Source organism: Notolabrus celidotus, chromosome 12, assembly GCF_009762535.1.
Source record: "Notolabrus celidotus isolate fNotCel1 chromosome 12, fNotCel1.pri, whole genome shotgun sequence".
Classification (NCBI taxonomy): domain Eukaryota; kingdom Metazoa; phylum Chordata; class Actinopteri; order Labriformes; family Labridae; genus Notolabrus; species Notolabrus celidotus.
This window is the reverse complement of record NC_048283.1, coordinates 17812728-17832591: the sequence shown is the minus strand read 5'-3', so window position 1 is coordinate 17832591 and position 19864 is coordinate 17812728. Positions and strand designations below refer to the sequence as shown.

The following is a 19864-nucleotide window of genomic DNA, read 5'->3' as shown; positions in this document are numbered from 1 at the left end:
GGTTTGACATGGATGGCTTAAAAAATGTCTCATCAAATAGTAGGAGTACAGAGGATGATAATGGACAGCTACCTGCACAAAAACCCAGAGGAAGCTCTCAGGGTGAAGCCGTTTTCCTTGTAGGTACAGCATTTTTGTATAGATGTTGTGCTGAGGTATGCCAATAAAAATTCAACACCCTTCAGTGAATTGGCAAGCCATGATAATGACTGATAGTTATGATGATGTTGATAGAGTGATGAACAGATCATTGGATTTTCTCTTTACTTTTTCTGAGAATTCACTTAGATCTACTGTATACCATATTGAAACACAAAAATCATTTGGTTGTCTGACATCACTCACTACACACGTCATAATCTGATACATAATGGAATAAGCATTTGGTAAAGCTGCCCAGATTTTTTTGTAGTTATACCCTTTACTTTGGACTCAAATTATTTCAAAGCTCTATTTACCATCATGCCTTGTGCAGAAATTTCGTAAAGTACAGATGAAGGCCATTTTTTTTTTTCTGGCACCTGGTCACAAATAGGTTTCTCAAAGTTTATCTTGTCAGATGGCTTTGGCCTGGGTACACTAATAGCACTTTTTTCACACTGGCAGCATCTATTTTTTTGGAAAATAGATGCAGTTTTGAGTTTTCAGTGCTCAGTGTCCTAAGCTCAAAAACGCCTTTGATGCCAGCTCTTTTTTGTCGCTGAGCACTCATTTAGAAACAGTTCAACTTTGGGAACTCCCCGACACTCGTCAGTGCCACTTCTCTGTCACCAACAAATCAAAATCAAATAGGGGTGGGACATCCAATATCTACTTTGACAACCATTAGGGCCGAGGAGGAAAAAACTACACTACATTTTTCAGGAACCATTTCTTTTTTTACTGATAATTTAAAACAGACTTAATGGTCATTACTAAGGGACACAGAAATGTTGTGGAACAATTAATGTAACGTAGCAATGTAAGTGCTGTTGTGAAGCGCTCTGGAATTGAGGTTGTGGGCACTGCTAGTGAAACACAGAAGGAACTCAAGACTTTTCTCTTCCAGAGGGCATTTCCCTAGTTTTTATCTGACCTGCCCTGCTGTTTGTATCTGTTTTATTTAACTACACTAGTTCAGTGGGCAAGTAAGAAATGTAGTTAATATAAATAAAGAGATATAATACTACTACAACTACTACTACTAACAATAATTAATAGTATTAATAGTAATAATAATAATAGTAATTAGTTCGATTTGATAAAATTAAAAATCAATAAATAAACAAATAAATAAAAATATTAAAACTAAATAGTAAATAATTATAGTCATGATAATAATAACGGTAATAATAGCAATAGTACTAATCATAATTCTTAGTATCCTCATTACACCTTAACCATCATCATATCTGCTTCTTCCTTTCACCCCAAAGTCCCTCTTCTCCCCTCAAGTTCAGTGTTTTTTGTTGTATTTTTTTTTGTTGTATTTTTTGTTTGGGGGGGTTTGTTTGTTTGTTTGTTTTGTCTCTTCTTTCTCTTGTTTTAAGTGTCTGCAATTTATCGTCTGTTTTTATATTTACTGTTTTATTAATGTGTCATGTAGCACTTTGGGATTTGTTTCTGAATCTAAAGTGCGTTAGAAATTAAATGTATTCTTCTTCTTCTTCTTCTTCTTCTTCTTCTTCTTCTTCTTCTTCTTCTTCTTCTTATTATTATTATTATTATTATTATTAGTAGTAGTAGTAGTAGTAGTAGTAGTAGTAGTAGTAGCATTTGTATCATTTTTATTCTTAAAAGATCATGCTGTTTATGGACACAGGCCCTAAAGCAGTACAAATAATGAAACTGTCAAAGCTTTTCACACATGGGAAAAAATTCTAACTAGTATCAGGACATTCTGGCCTGATATTTCAGGGACTTTCTGTTCAGCCATGTATCTCAGGGTGTAAGAGGAGGTGAGTGGGTCTGATGCTGGGTAGCATATGCAGGAGGAGGAGGAGGAGTCTTCTATAATGGTGACTGTTTCTGTGTTGCCAGTTTAATGAAATTCCGACATATAAACAGTAAAGAATACTAAGCAGAGAAACTCTGATGTCATCACTCCGCTCACTTGATAGTGATGAATTTTCTCAACTATACCTGCTGTGTTCAGACATGAACAGACATGGTTCATTGTACACTGCATATATTCTTCCATAGGATAAAGCCTGGAAATGTTGGGGGGAAATGGACATTGGCATTCACACATACATCCTTACCATAGACTGTATAAAATATGGACATAGTATCCGTGACGTCACCCATTTGTTCCTGAGTGCTGTTTTGAAACCAATTGACGGTGGCAGCCATATTGGAAATGCGGAACTCAACCAGGCAGAGTGTGACGTAAAGGGGCGGAGTTTGAGCCTCCTAGTCAACAGCTATGTGTTCCCGATCCTAGCCAGATATTATCGAGAAATAAAAAGGAGTTCAGCTCATGTGTTGAAAAATCTTTGTTATAATGATGGTGGTTGAGGATCAGCTGGAGGTGCATGTGACTTAGATTCAGCAGAGACAACCTCTGTACAGGTACAGTGAGGCTTGTGGAGAAAAACAAGGAAAGTCAGTATGTTCAAAGCACAAATGAAACTGATGATCGAGATGCAGAGGAGGGCAGGGAGGAGGATGGAGCAGCTGTCGCTACGAGTCTGACGCTACAAGAGAAATTTGCAGCAGCTTTCCTGCCTCAAGCAGAACATTTAGTCAGAGACATCCTGTTATCTAGCATCTAACATCATTATCTGCACACACAATCTGCGATCCCTTCTATCCTCTTACATTTTGTTATTCTGTTATTTCCAAAGAACTGCTCTTGATGTAGGCCTATGCTGCAGTTTAGGTTATCTGGGTGTTTGTGTGTGTGTGGATGTATGAATACTGTAAAAGTATTCCAATACTGCCCGGGGAAGGAATTAAGAGGTATAGCAACCTACAGAAAAGCTGTTTAACATGCAAGTTTATTGTCATCTTTTGCACTCATGTTTAATTTCACACACCTTTAGGCTACGTTAGAGCCCATAATTAGATTATGTGTGTCCAACTGGAATGGCTCATATTAGCATGAATAAACAGGAAAAGTTGTGGGTAAGGATTTACTGTTTATTATGAAAAGAAAATCATGAAGAATTCACCAGGGATTTATCAGTGAAATATACACATGGATATTTTATACTTTTTTTGATGCAAGAGCACAGTATACGCTTGTGATAACACCGTCCAATACTTTACAATATGAAAGAAAATGGAACAAAATTCTGGAGTCATATGGAAATGTCTAAGCTATTTCTGATAGTTAAACTTGATATTAACTGACATTTTTTTTTTTACACTTTTTTTTAACAACTTTTGTAAATAGGCATTAATAGACAACACAGCTCAGTAAGAACAGAAACAGTAGGTCATATACACTTCCTTATGTTATAATAGTAAAAATACAGTCAATAGGGGTTTGTTAGTCATTCAATGTTATATACACAATTCCTTTTTTTACAGTATTGCAAAAAAAATCTGCTCTTAGGTTTAGTGAGAAAGTAATTCTTTCCATGCCTTAATCACTCCCCGCAATATGACTTGATGTTTGGGCTATTCCAAAATATGGGATAATGGTCTGCCAGCTGCTCTCCACAATTAACTAAAAGGTTTGTTATAAAAGTTTACAAACAGCCCCTTTGTTTATCTTCTATCAGGACTCTTCCGTTGGTCTGGAATGACAGCGCCCCCCAGTTAAGCACATTCCCTGGAGTGAAGAATAACTCTTCTGTGTAGCCTTTGATCTCACAGGGGGAGAGAGTGTAGTTCCACATGTGGACATCTGACATCATGCCGACAAATGACTGGGTGATTTCAAACGCCCCGCCATGAGAGTCCTGGTCCTGCAGAGATCACAAAAGTTTAAGAAACAATTGAACAATGAATTCAGGGATACGATATGTGTTATACACTACAAACACAAATTCACACATTAGCATGATTTGTTGAAAAACCATAAAGCTGCTCCTGAAAATCTGCAAACATTTGGGGTATGTTGAGGACTTCTGACCCTTTGCAAGCTAAATGAATAACTGTATTGGCCCCAATACTGTAGGACGACCCTAATTATAAGATAAATCCTTATGCTTTAAACCTTGAAGCACTACGCACAGCTACAGCACTGCAGCAACTAACACAAAGTCAACAGCGCAAAAAGCACATAGTGCCTCAAAGAAAGCCTACCAAACGTGCTAGTGTCAAAAAAAACAACATGTGCAGCTAATAGAAGTACAGGTGTTCCCAGCCCAAACTAGAAAAAAACAACAACTCAGCAATCTGAAATAAACAGGGATTTCAGCTTGGAAAAAAACAAGGTTAATGGAGGACACAAACCTCTCACCAAAATTGTGCTGCCCACCAAGTCTATGTCTATGAACCTTGCTCATAGCCTCTGAACTACCTGCCCCTCTAAATCAACCTCCCCTCCCTGAGTGCTAAAACTCTCTCTTGTGCAGCAGGCATAGGGTGGGAGGAGACCAGTAGCATGGACTAAACTCTAGTGTTGAAAATTAAGCCAATTCTTAAGTGCACAAAAATACAGTTCCTTTTGTATCCACATGAGGCTGTCTCCAAAAGAAAAAAAACAAATCTGAAATCTATTATTTGCATTAATAGTTTTGCACCAAGAATCTCACTTTTCAAGGAACACTATTGTAAACTAGCTAATTCACTAGATAATAAATGAGCCATAGGTGGACTTACAAGTTTAACTCAAGACTTGGGTCAAAAAATGAGTCACCTCATACTGGCTACGTCTATTAGTTTTACAGTATCTTGGCCTTTCTCCAGACATTGTGTTAAGCTAAGCTAACACGTAGCAGGCTCTATAGCAACAAATATAAGCTGCAAGCATGAGCATATTTTCCATATTGTTAAAAGAGTATACCTGTCCCAAAACAATGATAATTGGCCCACTGATGCTTGATCCAGAGCTGATGAACTTCCTACTGGAGGGCTTTCCATCCAACCAGATTTGCCCCAAACCAGTTCCAGAGTCCCATGTAGAACAAAGTGAGTGCCACGTGTTTGTCTCGTAGTCCAGTCCTTCAAAATTTACACCAGTGTTCCTGGCATATATGTTGATCCGATTGTTTGCTGCTTGTCTGTAAATCAGGAAGTCATTGTGGGCAGTGGGTGTGGCTAAAGAGAATGGTGCATGATCTCTAGTCAGGTCCGTGAAGGTTCTGTGGACATTTAAAAGACATTGTAAGTCATGGTGGTTTCAACAGGTTTTTTAAAATTTTATTTTTTAAAGAAAATTCTGCATATTTGACTCTACCTCAGACAGACGGTCACAGCACTCAAGCTCTGTCTCGATGTAGTCAGCCTAACATGAGCTGTGTTAGTCGCTTGTGGGAAGGTAAACATTTTACCAGACATATCTTAGATAAAAAGAGAAATCACAAAGTCAGAAGACATTGAGGACAATTAAAAGCATATAAAAATGTAGATCACAAAATGACTTGATTACTTTGCCCTCTTCTAAATCTGTCAATTCTGCAATCCACCTCATGAGGCTCAGGCAAAAGATTTACTGCTAAGGAAAATGCACTGGAGCTCACTGCACTCAATGTATTAGTCCTTCATTTTCAGCCTTTGTTTTCTCTTTTGATATTAAGTATTGTCATCCTTTCATATACATAATCAGTGCCAGAGATCACATGGGCCCTGTTTTATATACAATCTATATTATAATAACATTGTATCCTCCATTTTATGACTGTAATATCCGTCTTTATGCCGATGACACTTCTCTGTATTGTTCGCCCGTTTCTTTAGAGCTCTCTGTTGAGAAATTACACTTTTGTTTTAATACTCTTCAGAAAGGACTTTGCAGTCTTTAACTAGTACTGAATGCTAGCAAAACTAAATTCATGTTTATTTCCAGAGCAAGAAATATTGATTCCAACAGTCTGAAACTATCATCACTGGATGGAAGTAATATTGTAAGAGTCTCAGTGTATATTACCTCAGTATGTGGCTTGATGAATCATTTACATTTAAAATCCATACTGAAAACCTCATCAGCAAACTTTGACAGAAACTCTGATTTTTGGATTCAAACAGATCCAATTTTCATTTTACTAATCACAAAAGTATTATTGAAGCAGTTTTTCTTTCAGTCCTAGACTATGATGATTTTCTGAAATCCCTGGACTCAGTTTATCACTCTGCTCTTAGATTTATCCCTTACTGGATTTCTACCTCTGTATACGTACAATGTCAGTGCTGAACATGATTAATGGACCCAGGATCTGCCTTTAGTTTTTGTGCTCCAAACATGTGTAATTGCTTACAGAAGACTCTGAAGATGGACACTGAATATGTTTCTACTGGACAATTCAAGTCGATTATCTCAGATCACTTCATCTCAGTATGTACTTGTTTTCACTGAGCATCGCTCCTTTTGGGTTATTTGGGGTTCGTCTAAATTGTATCTTGACATCATTGTAAATGAGGAAAACCTCAAGGATTTTTGAGGCTTAAATAAAAGATGGTGATGATAATCTAAAAAAAAAAGCTCATTTTCATTTTAGCCTTGAATTAAAGCCTTTTGAAAATGTATTAAAAGTTAGTGCATGCCTTAAAAAAGTGAGAATAAAGATAAAAAATGTCAAAACATATACTCTCAGAAAGGTAAAATTATTATTTTACCTTGAGGAGTAGCCGCACATGCTGTCAGCATCGCCAGTAGAAGCAACAACGCCATCTGATACAAAAAACAAATATAAACTTTAAAATATTGAATAAAAGTTATACCTGTAGACTACTAATACTTTCACAACCAGATTGAAATAAAGGTAGATTGGTTTTGAAAATAATACAACAATGTTAGACTTCTTCATCTTTTCTATTTGTATCATGCCTTGGTCTTACCTTGAATGCTGTCTTTGAAGGTTGTGTGTTGTATCTGTGGGTAGGATGGTGACTTTTATACCTTAGTTGCTTCCTCATAGAGGTTATTGACTTTATTTATTGTATCAAGGTCCAGTAATTTGAATTTGGTTTCAGAAAAAAACAACACCAGACTAAGTTTACAACAGTGTCATAAAACAGTAAAAGTTCAAAATAAGGTTCACAACAAAGGCTGCTTTGTGCCCACTACACGTGCAACTGATAAGAAATGTGGTCTAATTCACAAAGCAAGCGCAAGGGATAAAATGAACTAATATCAGTTCAACTCTAATATTCTTACACTCTAAATAGCAGTTAGTGTGAAATATTTACTGTCTGCTAAGAGCTGGTGTTGACTGCACCTCAGTGTTTATAAGTGTTGATATGCTGAACCGTTTCAGTGATCAAAACAACACTTCCATCTCTGGATGACCTAAAATTTAAACCTCTGAACATAAGGTCTCTAAGTAGCACGTCAACATTGCCATCATCATTATCATCATTAATTAGAGGTTAAACCTGTATGGGGCTGTCTGAGGCTCAACCCCAAACAGACGAGCAGTGGCATTATGCACAGCTGAGTGTATTTTTATTAACCTGAACAAGCTGCTTTTTGCTAGTTTGCTCCCAGAAGTAAGCTGATTATACAATTTGAAATTTGTGTCACATCTCTCATGAATCCACTCCACAAATAGTGAGGTCTTTCCCTCTCCATTCAACTCATCATATACGTATGTGGATAGACTTTAGTGCCGTCTGGAAGAAAGCATGCAGTGCAGTTCTGTGCAGCGCAGTGTGGGGATATGGCAGCTTGTTCAGTTATTATCACATGCAAAACATTGGAGTAATCTACTTTGTTAATCAGACCTTGAGACGGAGCAGATAGCAAGGGGAAACTATGCCCAATTCTTGGTGCAATTAGTGTCTGAGAAATTCCTCCCTTAATCTTTACCTGGGATAAGACTTTATTGGCAGTGATATCTTATCACGCTTCCTCACGTTGACAAAATGCTCAAGATGACTACATTTCTCTAATACATCTCTTTTACATTTCAGGCTATCAAAATAACCATCTGTGTATATATTGACAATATCTTTATCCATTAGTTAAAATATATTTATTATTAAATTGATGCTGTGGAATTCTCAAGGATATTTGTACAACTTGATGCGCAGCTAGGAGCAATATCTAACAGCGCAAATAGCAGTAAACTGCAGTTTGACTGTCATTATACTGTGCTAAGTCAGTATTTATTTGCGTTGGCAATTCAGTCCAAATATTCTCAAGCTGTAATCACACATGCACCAAACTCCTGTACACTTCTCAAAGTGTCTGCAGTGAACTGCATGTGAGAAAGGCTGAGTCGATGTGATTGGTAAGTTTAACTCTGCACAAGCAGGTGAGGAGGATAAAATTATGTCATGAGACAGGAGGAACGACTTTTGATAAAAGACTTAGAAAAAAGTACAGGGTTGGATAAAACCAGCCAAAATGTCTGCACATCCACCTAAAAACTGCCATTGTAATATCAGACTCATTACACTGTGGCTTCAGCATTATGCTTTTGATGTCATGTCCTTATCCTGAGACTCATCCCAACAAGTAACTTGAAATTCCTTGAAAATGTCAGGAGTTCACGTGAAAGAGGAATAATAATTCAGAGATGTAATTTATTCCTGAATTATTATTCAAATGCTTTATTTTTTCAAGTCACTTCCTCTCAAATCTAGTTGTTCCTTTTTTTTGTGTGTGACAACCTACATTTGTCAAATATGTTTTTCTAAGCACTAAAGTAACACATTAGAAAAAAAAAGTGAAATTTTTCTGTTATTTGTGAATAAATCCATCAGTTAACAATGCAAATGAATGTATTTCAGATATTGTAATACCTAGAATATGTTTTGTTTAAGAGCTGAATGACAAATCAAATCCAAGTCCTCCCATATTTGATGGTTGTTTACAGTGCTCAGGTGCAGTTAGATTGTGTGTTTTTGATTTGTGCATGGTCAAAGAGTAAAGTACAACTGGGTATCAACTTTATAACACTTGTCCCAAATAAAGTTGTTCCAGGTAAGTTCCTTGGTAGCTTATCAATCAATATTGACTTTTTATTATATATTCCATGGAATGTGATAAGGAGCAAATCATTAAATTGCTGTCAATGATCAGTATGGTCCTCCATCATTTGTTTGATCTTTAATCCATGATTTCACTTACCACATTTTGAAGTGCTACCATCAAAATACTGTGATGGAGTAAAAGTGAAATATTTCTCTTTGATTAGTTTCATGGTTTTATATGTAACAGCAAAAAATACAAAATAGTCAAGTACAAGAACTTTAAATTGGCGTTTAAGCATCGTAGTTAAGGTTTTGACCTGTGTTACTCTACACCACTGCTTTCTGGGTACATTTTAAATTAAATTGCTGGTTGAAATTGTAATTGTATAATTACTGGCATGGATAACAACACTTGTTATTGATAACTGCACTAATTATGGCTACCTTATTTAACAGGATATTTATTAACTGGTACAAAAGTAAAATAAAACATTTTTCAGCAGAGCAAACAAAAAAAGAGACTCAAACAGAGGAAATATTCCACTTTACACAATTTATACAAAGTAAAATGATTCCGTTTACATGTGAGATCAAATTATAGAATACATGATTTTAATTTGCAGGATCTTGATTATTTAACTTTACATGCTAAATACCAGTCCAGAACTTGTATATTTATTTGAAAACAACATTATTAATGAAGAGAAAAGCAATCAAAGCTTAAAGTACACAGGTTTTTTTTGCATTGAGCTACAAGTTGAACTTGATTTTGCAAAATAAAAGCATGCCAGCCTTTCAAAAAGTATTTTACCTCCACACCTACGTGAACAGATTTGTTCTCATCAGGCTTCTCTATAAGTGCATACCGATCTGACTATTGTTTCCTGCAAAAGCACCCAAGCATTATTTTTTCCAGTTTGTTGCCTTTTTAAGACTCTCTGTTTATACTTCACACTGAATATAAAAGTGTTGGAAATATGATTCTCTCACTTTCTTCTATTTTTTAAAGTTTAGATACAGGTCATTTCCTCTTTTTCAACCACAACTTTGTCAAAAGTCTGAAACTCCATTGCCCTCCAGTTGATCACATTTCCTGGGGTGTAGTTCAATTTGTCCATGTATTTATGAATCTCACAGGAAGACAGGACATAGTTCCAAATGTGGACATCAGACATCATTCCAACCAGGCTCTGATTAATGTCGAAACTCCCACCATGGTCATCCTGCTCCTGTAGAGATAACACAAGAAGTTTCAGTGATTCACACCCAAAATATACAAGATTTATTTTCTACTGACATGAGAGGCAAAGCAAAATCACAATTAATATATTCAGTATTAAGGATGCTTATTTGTCCAACTCTACCTGTCCTAAAACAATTATAATGGATCCTGAGATGCTTGATCCAGTGCTGGTGAATTTCCTGATGGTAGGCACTCCATCAAACCACATCTGTGTCAGTCCAGTGGCAGAGTCCCATGTGGTACAAATAGAGTGCCACATGTTCGGCTTGTAGTCCAGCCCCAGGTATTCGGCTTTTGTATCCTTGACGTGGGCCTCCATCTCCTTATTTGCTGAATCCCAAAAAATCAAGAAGGCATTGATATTTGAAGGTGTGGACATAGAGAAAAGGGAGTGGTCTCTCTTCAGGTCTGTAAAGGTCCTGTGGATGTAAGTAAAACATCATCAACTTAATGACGCTTTTCACAGACAGGGGAACGGTGAGGTTCCTGATACACTCTGCTCATGAAGTTATACCTGTGACAGACGGTTATAGCACTTAAGTCACGAACAGATGTCGTCGGCCGAATATAAGAGCTCTTGGTTTGCTTAGGGAAGGTGAACATCTGACCTGAAAGATCTAAGAGAAAGAGCAAGAAAGTTACTTTAGAAATTCTCTTTTTTAATATTTTAACAGAATATTATTAAAGGTTGACCAATAACATAACTCTGTAAATTACTAGCTAATATTAATTTGTGGTTACCAGCTTGTTCCATAATAAGTTCATAATGTAGAAACATTAACACAAACATTACTCTATGTGGCAACTGAACTCAATCATTAATTAATGTCAACCGTGAAACTTTAAGAAAGAAATTATGTTAACTGCAAACTTATACAGAAGCACAAGACAACAACACTACATTGTTGATGCATTTGAAAGCTAATTTGAAAATAAAATGCATGAAGTTGTCAAAACTGAAGAAGTTGTATGTTTTTAATGTGTGGCAGCAGTGGCATACTCAGGCTGTTTGAGGGGCAGGGGCTAAAACAAAACAAAGGGCACCTCTTTTCAAACCCTTGGTACTCACAGTTTAGGGTGAATTTAAATGTATTGATGCAGTGGTTACATGAGGAGGTTTTGGGGTCCTCCCACAGAAAATGTTGAGCATCTAAAACTTAATTTCCTGTATCGCTGTAAATACATTTGTGACCGATTGTGAAATTGAACTATGAAAGAGGAAAACAATACTATTGATATATTTCTATATTATTGATTACATTACATTATAACATAACATATCATAAGGCGTTTTTTCGACCGGAGGAACTTTACCCCTGAACTATAGGAACTTTACCCCTGAACTATAGGAACTTTACCCCTGAACTATAGGAACTTTACCCCTGAACTATAGGAACTTTACCCCTGAACTATAGGAACTTTACCCCTGAACTATAGGGACTTTACCCCTGAACTATGTGCGTTTCGACCGGTGGAGCTAGGGTCTAAATTTAGTTCAGAGGTAGATAATCTCTGCCCTAAAAAGCCCCTGCTAGGGGGATAGTACTTTTCAAAAAGCCCCGGGGCTTTTGGAGGGCAGGGCCTGCAATGCTGAACGTGTCTGATTGGTAGATTAACCGCAGTGTTTTTATTTCGCTCGTCGTCCACAGTAACATCACACACAACTGTGACTCACTTGATTTCTCTTTCTTTCATTTGTTCTATCTGTTTTGTATGTGTAAGTACTTTTCAAAAGAAGAAGCTGTGATTCACTTGATTTAGCAGCTTGTAACAGTAGTCTTCTCTAAACCCACCGTTAATGCGTCTGTCCCAGTGTCACGGTTTTAAAAGTGACCCTGTAAACTGGAGACCTTCAGCTGAATGTAACAGTGTTTGTGGAGTTTACACAGCTGTTGAAACACATAGGGAGTTTTAAGATTCAATATCCTCATCAGATAAGTATTTATTGATCGTCTAAAGACGTTTATGAGGGATGATTCTGGCTTTAAGTCGTGTTGATACCTCTTTGCTACTCGCGCTTATCTCCTCTCACGTGTTGATTCAGTGAATCCATCTTTGATGAAATACAGCACGATCTAAAACAGAGCCAGCTGAGCTGATAACAAACTATATGGGCAACAAGAGGCCTCTTTTGTGTATTCAATCCAACAAAGAGGAACCCAGAGAGCACTTTTAAATAATTGATTAACTGTATGCATCCAGGAGTATTCTTCAACATTAAGATAAATAGAGGTACATCCAGAGGGCAGTTTTTTTTATTTTTTTTTTTACATTTTATACATTTGAGTGGCATCTAGAGGGCACATTTTCATGTATGTTCTAATGAAACAGCACCAAAGAAAGCAATTTGTAATGTTTTATGTAATCCGGCACTTTAACGCGATTTCTTTCAGACGGGTACACCACTGTGTGTCAGTGATGCCAACAAACTGATTTTTATTAGTTCTTCACAGGGCGTGGACAAAGGTAAGCACCAGTGTTTTATTTTTCTCAATTTTTTACCAAGGATTACGCATTCTCGCAGAATCTTTTCATCATATTATATTTGATTTTATATTAGTAACATCCCTCAATTAAAACTTGTTAAAAAATGAAAAGAATAATGAATACAAAAGAAGACGGTGGAGTGTGTAGTATTGAGTGGCATAGAATAGAATATTGGTAAGTATGTTTAAATTATTCTTTTATCACCTGAATATAAAAATTGTTTTGTTCTTGTTAACTTTTTATAGCTACATAGGCGCTGATCCCATTCCACAGAGAATGCCATCTCTCACCGTCATGTTTCTACAGTACAACAGAAAAGACAAACTAACACCATACGAGCACTCTTCTAATCTTAAACCTGACAGCTAGGTATCACTAAATAAAGGGGTGTTGAACAAAAATACAGACCCAATGCACAGGCATCCTGAGGGAAGTTGAGATTAAAGATGATGAGTGTTCGGACCACAAGGAAAAGCTTTTGTATTTCAGTCTGTGGTGTTAAACTATGGAACAGTCTCAGTATGGAACTAAAGCAATGTCTGAACATAATTCAATTCAAGAAGAAGTACAAAGAAAGGATTTTAATAAGGTACAAGGAGGAAGACGAGTGTATATAATCACGAGGGGTTTACTTTTGTTTGTTAGCATAAATATGAAGATAATAGATGAAGATTTGACATGTGGGACTGCACTCATATAATGGCAGAAAATAGTGAATAGAGGGGTAGGATTAGATAAGTTTTAAACTTCTTCCTACTCCTTTTCGTACATGTAGAGTAAATTGTTTCACTGCTTGCTAATATTGATTTTGTTTCTTTTGTAAAACTGTTTCTTTTTATTTTATGTTTGTATAACTCTTTCTTCTTTTCTGCTTTTTTTTAATTGTATTTTTTTTTTACTTTTACATGTTCGAAATAAAGTCATCAAATCAAATCAAATGCTCTTTGGACCGCTACTGACATTAACAGGCTTTCATTTAATTTTTATCATTGTGGCCCCCAGTCTAATCCCCCTGAATTTCTGCACACTGTACCTTTAAGACAGAACCAAAATTCAAACTAAAAATCAAGGCATATGTCTGTCGAGGATGTTGGTAATTTCCTTGAATACTGAATGTTGTTCCTTTTTTAAAAATATATTCAAAATAATGTTATTCTCTCATAATGTAAGGGGTATTGAGGCACAGTTTTAAAGCTTAATGTTACATTTTACATTTTTAAAAACAGTTTACATGTCAGTGTTTTCTCTGTTAAATAAGTACTTTGTTTTTACCTTGAACTGCAGCACACGATGTCATCAGAACAAGCAACAACAAGAGCTCCATCTAATACAAAGACACAAGGATACAATGAAAAAAACAGAGGTTTGTTTTTTGCCGTGATATCCTTGAAGCCTATGTGCTTAAGAGTACAAATAATGAATCCATTATCTGCATTGAATGGCGAGAATCAACAATGTAAGTCATTCACATCAGACATAATCTCTTTGAATTCCTGTATTTACAGCATTGCATATGTAGATCTTACCTTGAAATCCATGTCTGCCTGTCTGTGTGTGAATCAGGGAAAAGGGTTGCCAGTTTTGTACACTCACTTGTTCCTTTTTTTCTGCCTGTACATCTTTGTGTTTGCGTGTTTCCTTCCTTTATCTACTTCTACATTTTTTGGTTTCAGAGACCTGAAGTGTTAAAAGCTGTTATTTCATAAAGAGTGTTTTCTGCTTAATCAACAAAATCCTGAAGGGTGTTTCCGCTGAAATAGTTTTTATTTTATATTGCATGCAAAGTTGTTTTATGATTTCCGCCATAGACATAACATGAATTAGGCCCTCATGTGAAATTGTTTGATCAGAAAACCAAGATCATTTTAAACAGCATCTGTATTTAAAAACTCCCTGAATTTCAAAATAACTAAAAGATACTTATGCAGTAACTTACAGAGAGCAGGATTCACTTTGATAGTTGAGACTGTCATTCAGGGGATTTATATTTATTTATTTCAATCATTAAATTAAACTGCCCATAGAGATTAAACAATGGTGGCCAGATGCAGATATTTTTTCCAATTTGACCACATCTGTGGTCTAATAAAAAATTACTGTTGTCATTTTCGTCTGCTCCAGACAACTGTAGCTTCCATGTGGTTTTAGAGTCAGCATTAAAATACTTTAACTCTTGGGCTTTTTTGATGATGTCCTGGCAAACCTGCTTGCACCAATACAAATATGGACGCACTGTGGTTATGTAGTTTGATAAAAGCAGTTGAGTACAACTTTGGTTCATGTTACTGTGAAGTGGCTTGTGGAAATGTTTCAAATTGTTAAGCATTCTGTTTGTCGTGTGTTACAATACCTCATAAAAGATATCCGTTTGTAAAGAATATTTACAATACAGTGAAAGCTTTTTCTTCAGCTCTAGCAATTTCATGATGAAATTACTTATTTAAAAAGATCTGAAAAAAAATCCTATGTTTAAAAAAATAACAATAAATAAGATTACAAAAAAGGAAAACATATATGCACAGTGGAGTAATAGGGCCCCCTTCTAGAAAAAAATTCAAGATATGAGATTAGAGTCGTAAATGATCAATAATAAACTCATGCATTTATGAGAATAACATCATAAATTTTAGGCAATGGTTAACCTTTATGTTATTTTGAAGGGACAGAATTTAAGAGCAACTTGCAGCCGCCCGACCTAAAACTGGGGCATCTAGTGAAATTATATTCTAGTCTAGGTTTCACAAATAACTCAACACCTAACTTGTAAACACATCAGGGATAAGGGTTGCCAGTTTTCTACACTCAATTGTTCCTTTTGTCTGCCTGTACATCCAGCTTTTTCTCCATTTTTTTTTTCCAATTTGACCACATCTGTGGTCTTATTCAAAGACACTGTTGTCATTTGTGTCTGCTCCAGACAACTGTAGTCTCCATGGGGTTTTAGAGTCAACATTAAAATACTTTAACTCTTGTGATTTTTTTGATGATGTCCAGGCAAACCTGCTTGCACCAATACAAATATGAACGCACTTGGGTTGTGTTAGTTTGAAAAGAGCAGCTGAGTACTACTTTGGTTCCTGTTACTGTGAAGTGGCTTGTGGAAATGTTTCAAATTCTTAAGCATGGTGTTTGTCATGTGTTACAATACCTCATTAAAGATATCCTTTTGTAAAGAATATTTACGATACAGTTAAAGCTTTTTCTTCAGCTCTAGCAATTCCATTAAATTAAATTACTTATTAAATGACTTATTTAAAAAGATCTGAAAAAAATCCTATGTTTAAAAAAAAATATATAATAAGATTACAAAAAAGGAAAACATATATGCACAATAGAGTAAGATTAGAGTAGTAAATGATCAACAATAAAATCATACATTTATGAGAATAACATCATAAATTTTAGGTAATGGTTAACCTTTATGTTATTTTGAAGGGACAGAATTTAAGAGCAACTTGCAGCCGCCCGGCCTAAAACTGGGGCATCTAGTGAAATTATATTCTAGTATAGGTTTCACAAATAATACAACACCTAATTTGTAAGCACATCAGGGATAAGGGTTGCCAGTTTTGTACACTCAATTGTTCCTTTTGTCTGCCTGTACATCCAGCTTTTTCTCCAGTCACCTAACTTGTTAGCACATCAGCAACACAGACTCAGGATTCTGAATTGATTGTGCAAGTAACTGTCTGTTTTAAAGAGGGGCAGGCTAACAGGCAGCCTGTGCACACTTCTGCTCCTGCATTGTCCTCAGCTGTTGAGTTCAACTTCCCAAAATGATCTAAGTTCTTCATTTTAAAGCAGGCGGCTGGCTCTAATATCACCCAATATATTGTTCTAGCCTACAGAAAGATTTCTGTACGCAAGCAGTAAATTTATAACTTAATTCTCAAAATCAACTCTTTTCTTCTTCCTTAATGTGGCCTTAATCCTACAATGTCTATTTGATACAACTTTGGAAACTTTTTGAGGAAATTGGAAAATATACTTTATATTTGCTTTTAACTTGAAAAATATTTTACAGGGGCGCTGTTGGCCTGGCAGTCGAAGTGTGCGCTCCATTTGCAGAGTCTACAATGCTTGCCGCAACTGTAGCAGGTTCAACTCTACCAAATGCTCCGTGTCTTTCCCAACTCTCCACTCCCCACATTTCCGGTCCCTCTCCAGCTTCCCTATCCAAAAGGCAAAAAAGCCCCATAACAATCCGTTTAGTTTGAACATTTTGATGATAGGTCCTCAGTCTGTCAATAGCACTAAGTTTAGGTGGAGAGAAGAGATATACAAATAACTTTAATATTGTTTCAGTCAGGAACACGTCATAGATTTAACCATTTATTGCCAATTGGAAATAAAGTTATGCTTGGTGCTATAGGCTCTCCTTTAGCGCTCCCTGGGTTAGCCAAGCAGCCTGCTTTGGCTTTCCAGGGAGTGGATTGCAAAATCCCCCTCGAGGGTAAAAGAGACATTTAGACTAAACAGGAGGATGCTGGGGTGGAGGAGGCAAAGTTTAACCAACAGCAGCAGAGTGTGGGCAGCAAAGGTGTTGCAGGGATTAGCTAGAGGGAAGAAGTTTTTAAATAGACCACTGTATCGTTAGAATGAGCTGTGATTGGTTGTGTGGATAGGAAACAATGATTCAAACTGCAGCCTGACAGCTGACAGCAGCTGAGGCGTATGACTTCCTTGTCCTGCATGAACTAACACGAAGCTTCATAAAGTATTTCATCTGAAATTTGTACTTGTATCTATTGAATTCCATTGCGACAACTACATTGTCTTGTGTGTAGCTTTGCTGTGTTAGTTCCCTGTGGTAAGGCAAAGATTTGGCCTGAAACTTTTGACTGACAAGGCAGCAAGAGAGACAAATTATATTCAAATGGTAACTATATAGAAAGAGTGAGCATTTTAAAGTAAATACAATAGAAAGAAGCTTTTCATCAAAAATATTTCAGGACCTGACAGATAATTATACACTTGTGATTCTTGCAGTCTGAATGGCAAACTTGTAATCACAGCTCCCAGTGTTGCCAACCCATCATTCATGATTTATGAAAAAAGGCTTTGAAGCTTGCAGGGGCTTACTAAAAACAGTCAATCTTCAGTCCCATACAAAGAGAGAGGATACTGTTAACAAAATCTCTTTGATACCACACTTATATTTTTAGTCAACTTATTGTTATATCCTTTTCACTTTTGTTTTTCACAAGTTACAAAAAAGATAGTTTTATGTTAGGCCTGCTACAGTGCACCATAACAAGACAGAAATTGGGGGGCAGTTGAAATTTTTCCAAGCTGCTGTGCACATCAGGTTGTGATCTTATCCTGAAGTTGGTCACGAGTTGGACTGCAACAGTGCGTGCACAGCAATCAGTGTGCTTCTCATGAAGCGGACAAGATTCTGTATCACAAAAGAGACCGGCATGTATCTGTGAGGCTGGTTATGATGGCAGATTTGAAGCCTGTTCGGCTTCAACAAGCACAATCTTGAGTTTAGGCACTGAACAGTTGAATAAAATTTGCAGTTAATCAGACAGAAATAATACTTATCAAATTAGTTTTCATTTAAAAAATGTGGTAGCACTGTACACCCTAGCCTCTCCAACATCACACTCCCGGTGCCTAACAGTTTTTACCAATTAGTGTGTATGCACCCATCATCCATATGCATGACATCCTCATTCATGGGCTAATAACAACTTGTTGTTTTAGTAATGTGCTGTCTTCACTCCATTCCACAGACTGTATAAAACACAGACATAGTCTCAGTGACCTCACCTGTTGGTTTCTGAATTGAGAGGTTTTAACCCTCCTGTTATGTTGTGGGTCAAATTGACCCTTTTTAACTTTAAAAATAATAATAATGTTTAAAGTATTTTTTTCGGTATGAAACGTCTGTGCTCGACTTAATAGGTGAAATCAACATATAAAATCATAACGGTTAATTTCACATTTTAGGCAATATATGCCTTCTCAACCAGCTAAAAACAGACTAAAAATCTGGGCAGCATGTGACAGAAGAGGTGTCTTGTGTTATTTTATCAACATCACTTCATCAACAATAAAAATTCAAAATTCAAAATAAAATAAAACAAAATCTATGTCATGTAAAACTATTGTATTTATATTTAGGTCTTTCCATGCACATTTAAAAAGTTTTAACAAGAATTTTCATGAAAAACGAGTGAGTTATCCTCATTGAACCATGATCTGTGAGGATTAAAGAACACTATTGCACCAAATATTGACATAAATGGTTAGTAATGGAGTTAATAATGAGATTAAAATCATGTTGATTGGGATTTTTTGGGGTTATGATACTTTTGGATAATTAAATACCCAGGAAGATTATTGCTCTTCGTGAGAAACGAACATAACAGGAGGGTTAAGCCCAATGATGATGATCGCCATGTTGAAAATGCTTACACTACCTAACTTACTGTCAACCTTATAAGCAAAGAGGTGGAGTTAAGGCAGGCCTAGCCTCCTGGCAAACAGCTACCATGTGCCTGTCACTCTTAATTATTCCAAATTAAGCAAAACTTGTAACCCTCCTGTGATCAGTTCATCCCCTGTGAAGTGTGTATGAATAGAGAAATGCACCATTCAGACCTCATGTGTTTTTTGGTACAAGGCTGTAAACATGTTAATATCTGCTGCAAAGAAGGACATTTTAACATGGGTGTAAATGGGGTTTAAGCCTTAAGTGAACATTGAAGGAACAGCAGATTTTAGCACCTCTTAATTGGATTAATTTTGAGGTATCTGCATGCTCCAGTCACGATCAACTGAAATATCTTCCATCAAGAGTTTTTCTGACACAGCCAAATATAACACCATCTCTGCAGAGGATTTCAGTGATGGAGTCAGCAAGCTCCTCTCTCCACTGATGTGATGAGATCCAGTAAAGTGACTGGGGAGAAGTCTGCAGCTCAGAGCAAATGTTTCCTGGAGAACAGCATCAGATCAGCCAGAGGGATGAACCCTGGAGAGGGATCAGATCAGACTGAGAGGACGAGACAGAGCACACTCAACTCAGCAGTGAAAAAAAAATGTTGGAGTTTGACTGAGCTTTCAGACAGGATGAGATTTATAGACGAGACAAAAAAAGATGCAAGATGACGCTTTCAA

At 36.5% G+C, this 19864-nt stretch overlaps 2 protein-coding genes across 2 annotated transcripts; both read right to left on the bottom strand.

Annotated features, from left to right (window-relative positions):
* Positions 1-3115: 3115 nt before the first annotated feature.
* Positions 3116-6760, bottom strand: LOC117823207 (C-reactive protein-like). Its single transcript, XM_034698307.1, has 4 exons — positions 6706-6760; positions 5330-5432; positions 4937-5234; positions 3116-3893 (listed from the first exon to the last, which is right to left on the bottom strand). The coding sequence occupies exons 1-4, from the start codon at positions 6758-6760 to the stop codon at positions 3675-3677; spliced, it is 675 nt and encodes a 224-aa protein (XP_034554198.1). The 3' UTR covers positions 3116-3674.
* Positions 6761-9029: 2269 nt separating this feature from the next.
* On the bottom strand, positions 9030-14334 carry LOC117822272 (C-reactive protein-like). Its single transcript, XM_034696909.1, has 5 exons — positions 14263-14334; positions 14009-14060; positions 10764-10866; positions 10371-10668; positions 9030-10235 (listed from the first exon to the last, which is right to left on the bottom strand). The coding sequence occupies exons 1-5, from the start codon at positions 14272-14274 to the stop codon at positions 10017-10019; spliced, it is 684 nt and encodes a 227-aa protein (XP_034552800.1). The 5' UTR covers positions 14275-14334; the 3' UTR covers positions 9030-10016.
* Between the last annotated feature and the right edge of the window lie 5530 nt (positions 14335-19864).

What these genes read in the sequence shown, in the direction of transcription:
- LOC117823207 (XM_034698307.1), bottom strand. Translation starts at nt 6,760, where the DNA reads ATGGCGTTGTTGCTTCTACTGGCGATGCTGACAGCATGTGCGGCTACT. An exon ending in GCTGTGACCGTCTGTCTGAG is followed by an intron (nt 5,235 to 5,329) that starts GTAGAGTCAAAT and finishes AAATGTCCACAG; the next exon opens with AACCTTCACGGACCTGACTA. An exon ending in TTATCATTGTTTTGGGACAG is followed by an intron (nt 3,894 to 4,936) that starts GTATACTCTTTT and finishes TGATCTCTGCAG; the next exon opens with GACCAGGACTCTCATGGCGG.
- LOC117822272 (XM_034696909.1), bottom strand. An exon ending in ATCGTGTGCTGCAGTTCAAG is followed by an intron (nt 10,867 to 14,008) that starts GTAAAAACAAAG and finishes TCTTTCTCTTAG; the next exon opens with ATCTTTCAGGTCAGATGTTC. An exon ending in GCTATAACCGTCTGTCACAG is followed by an intron (nt 10,669 to 10,763) that starts GTATAACTTCAT and finishes TTACATCCACAG; the next exon opens with GACCTTTACAGACCTGAAGA.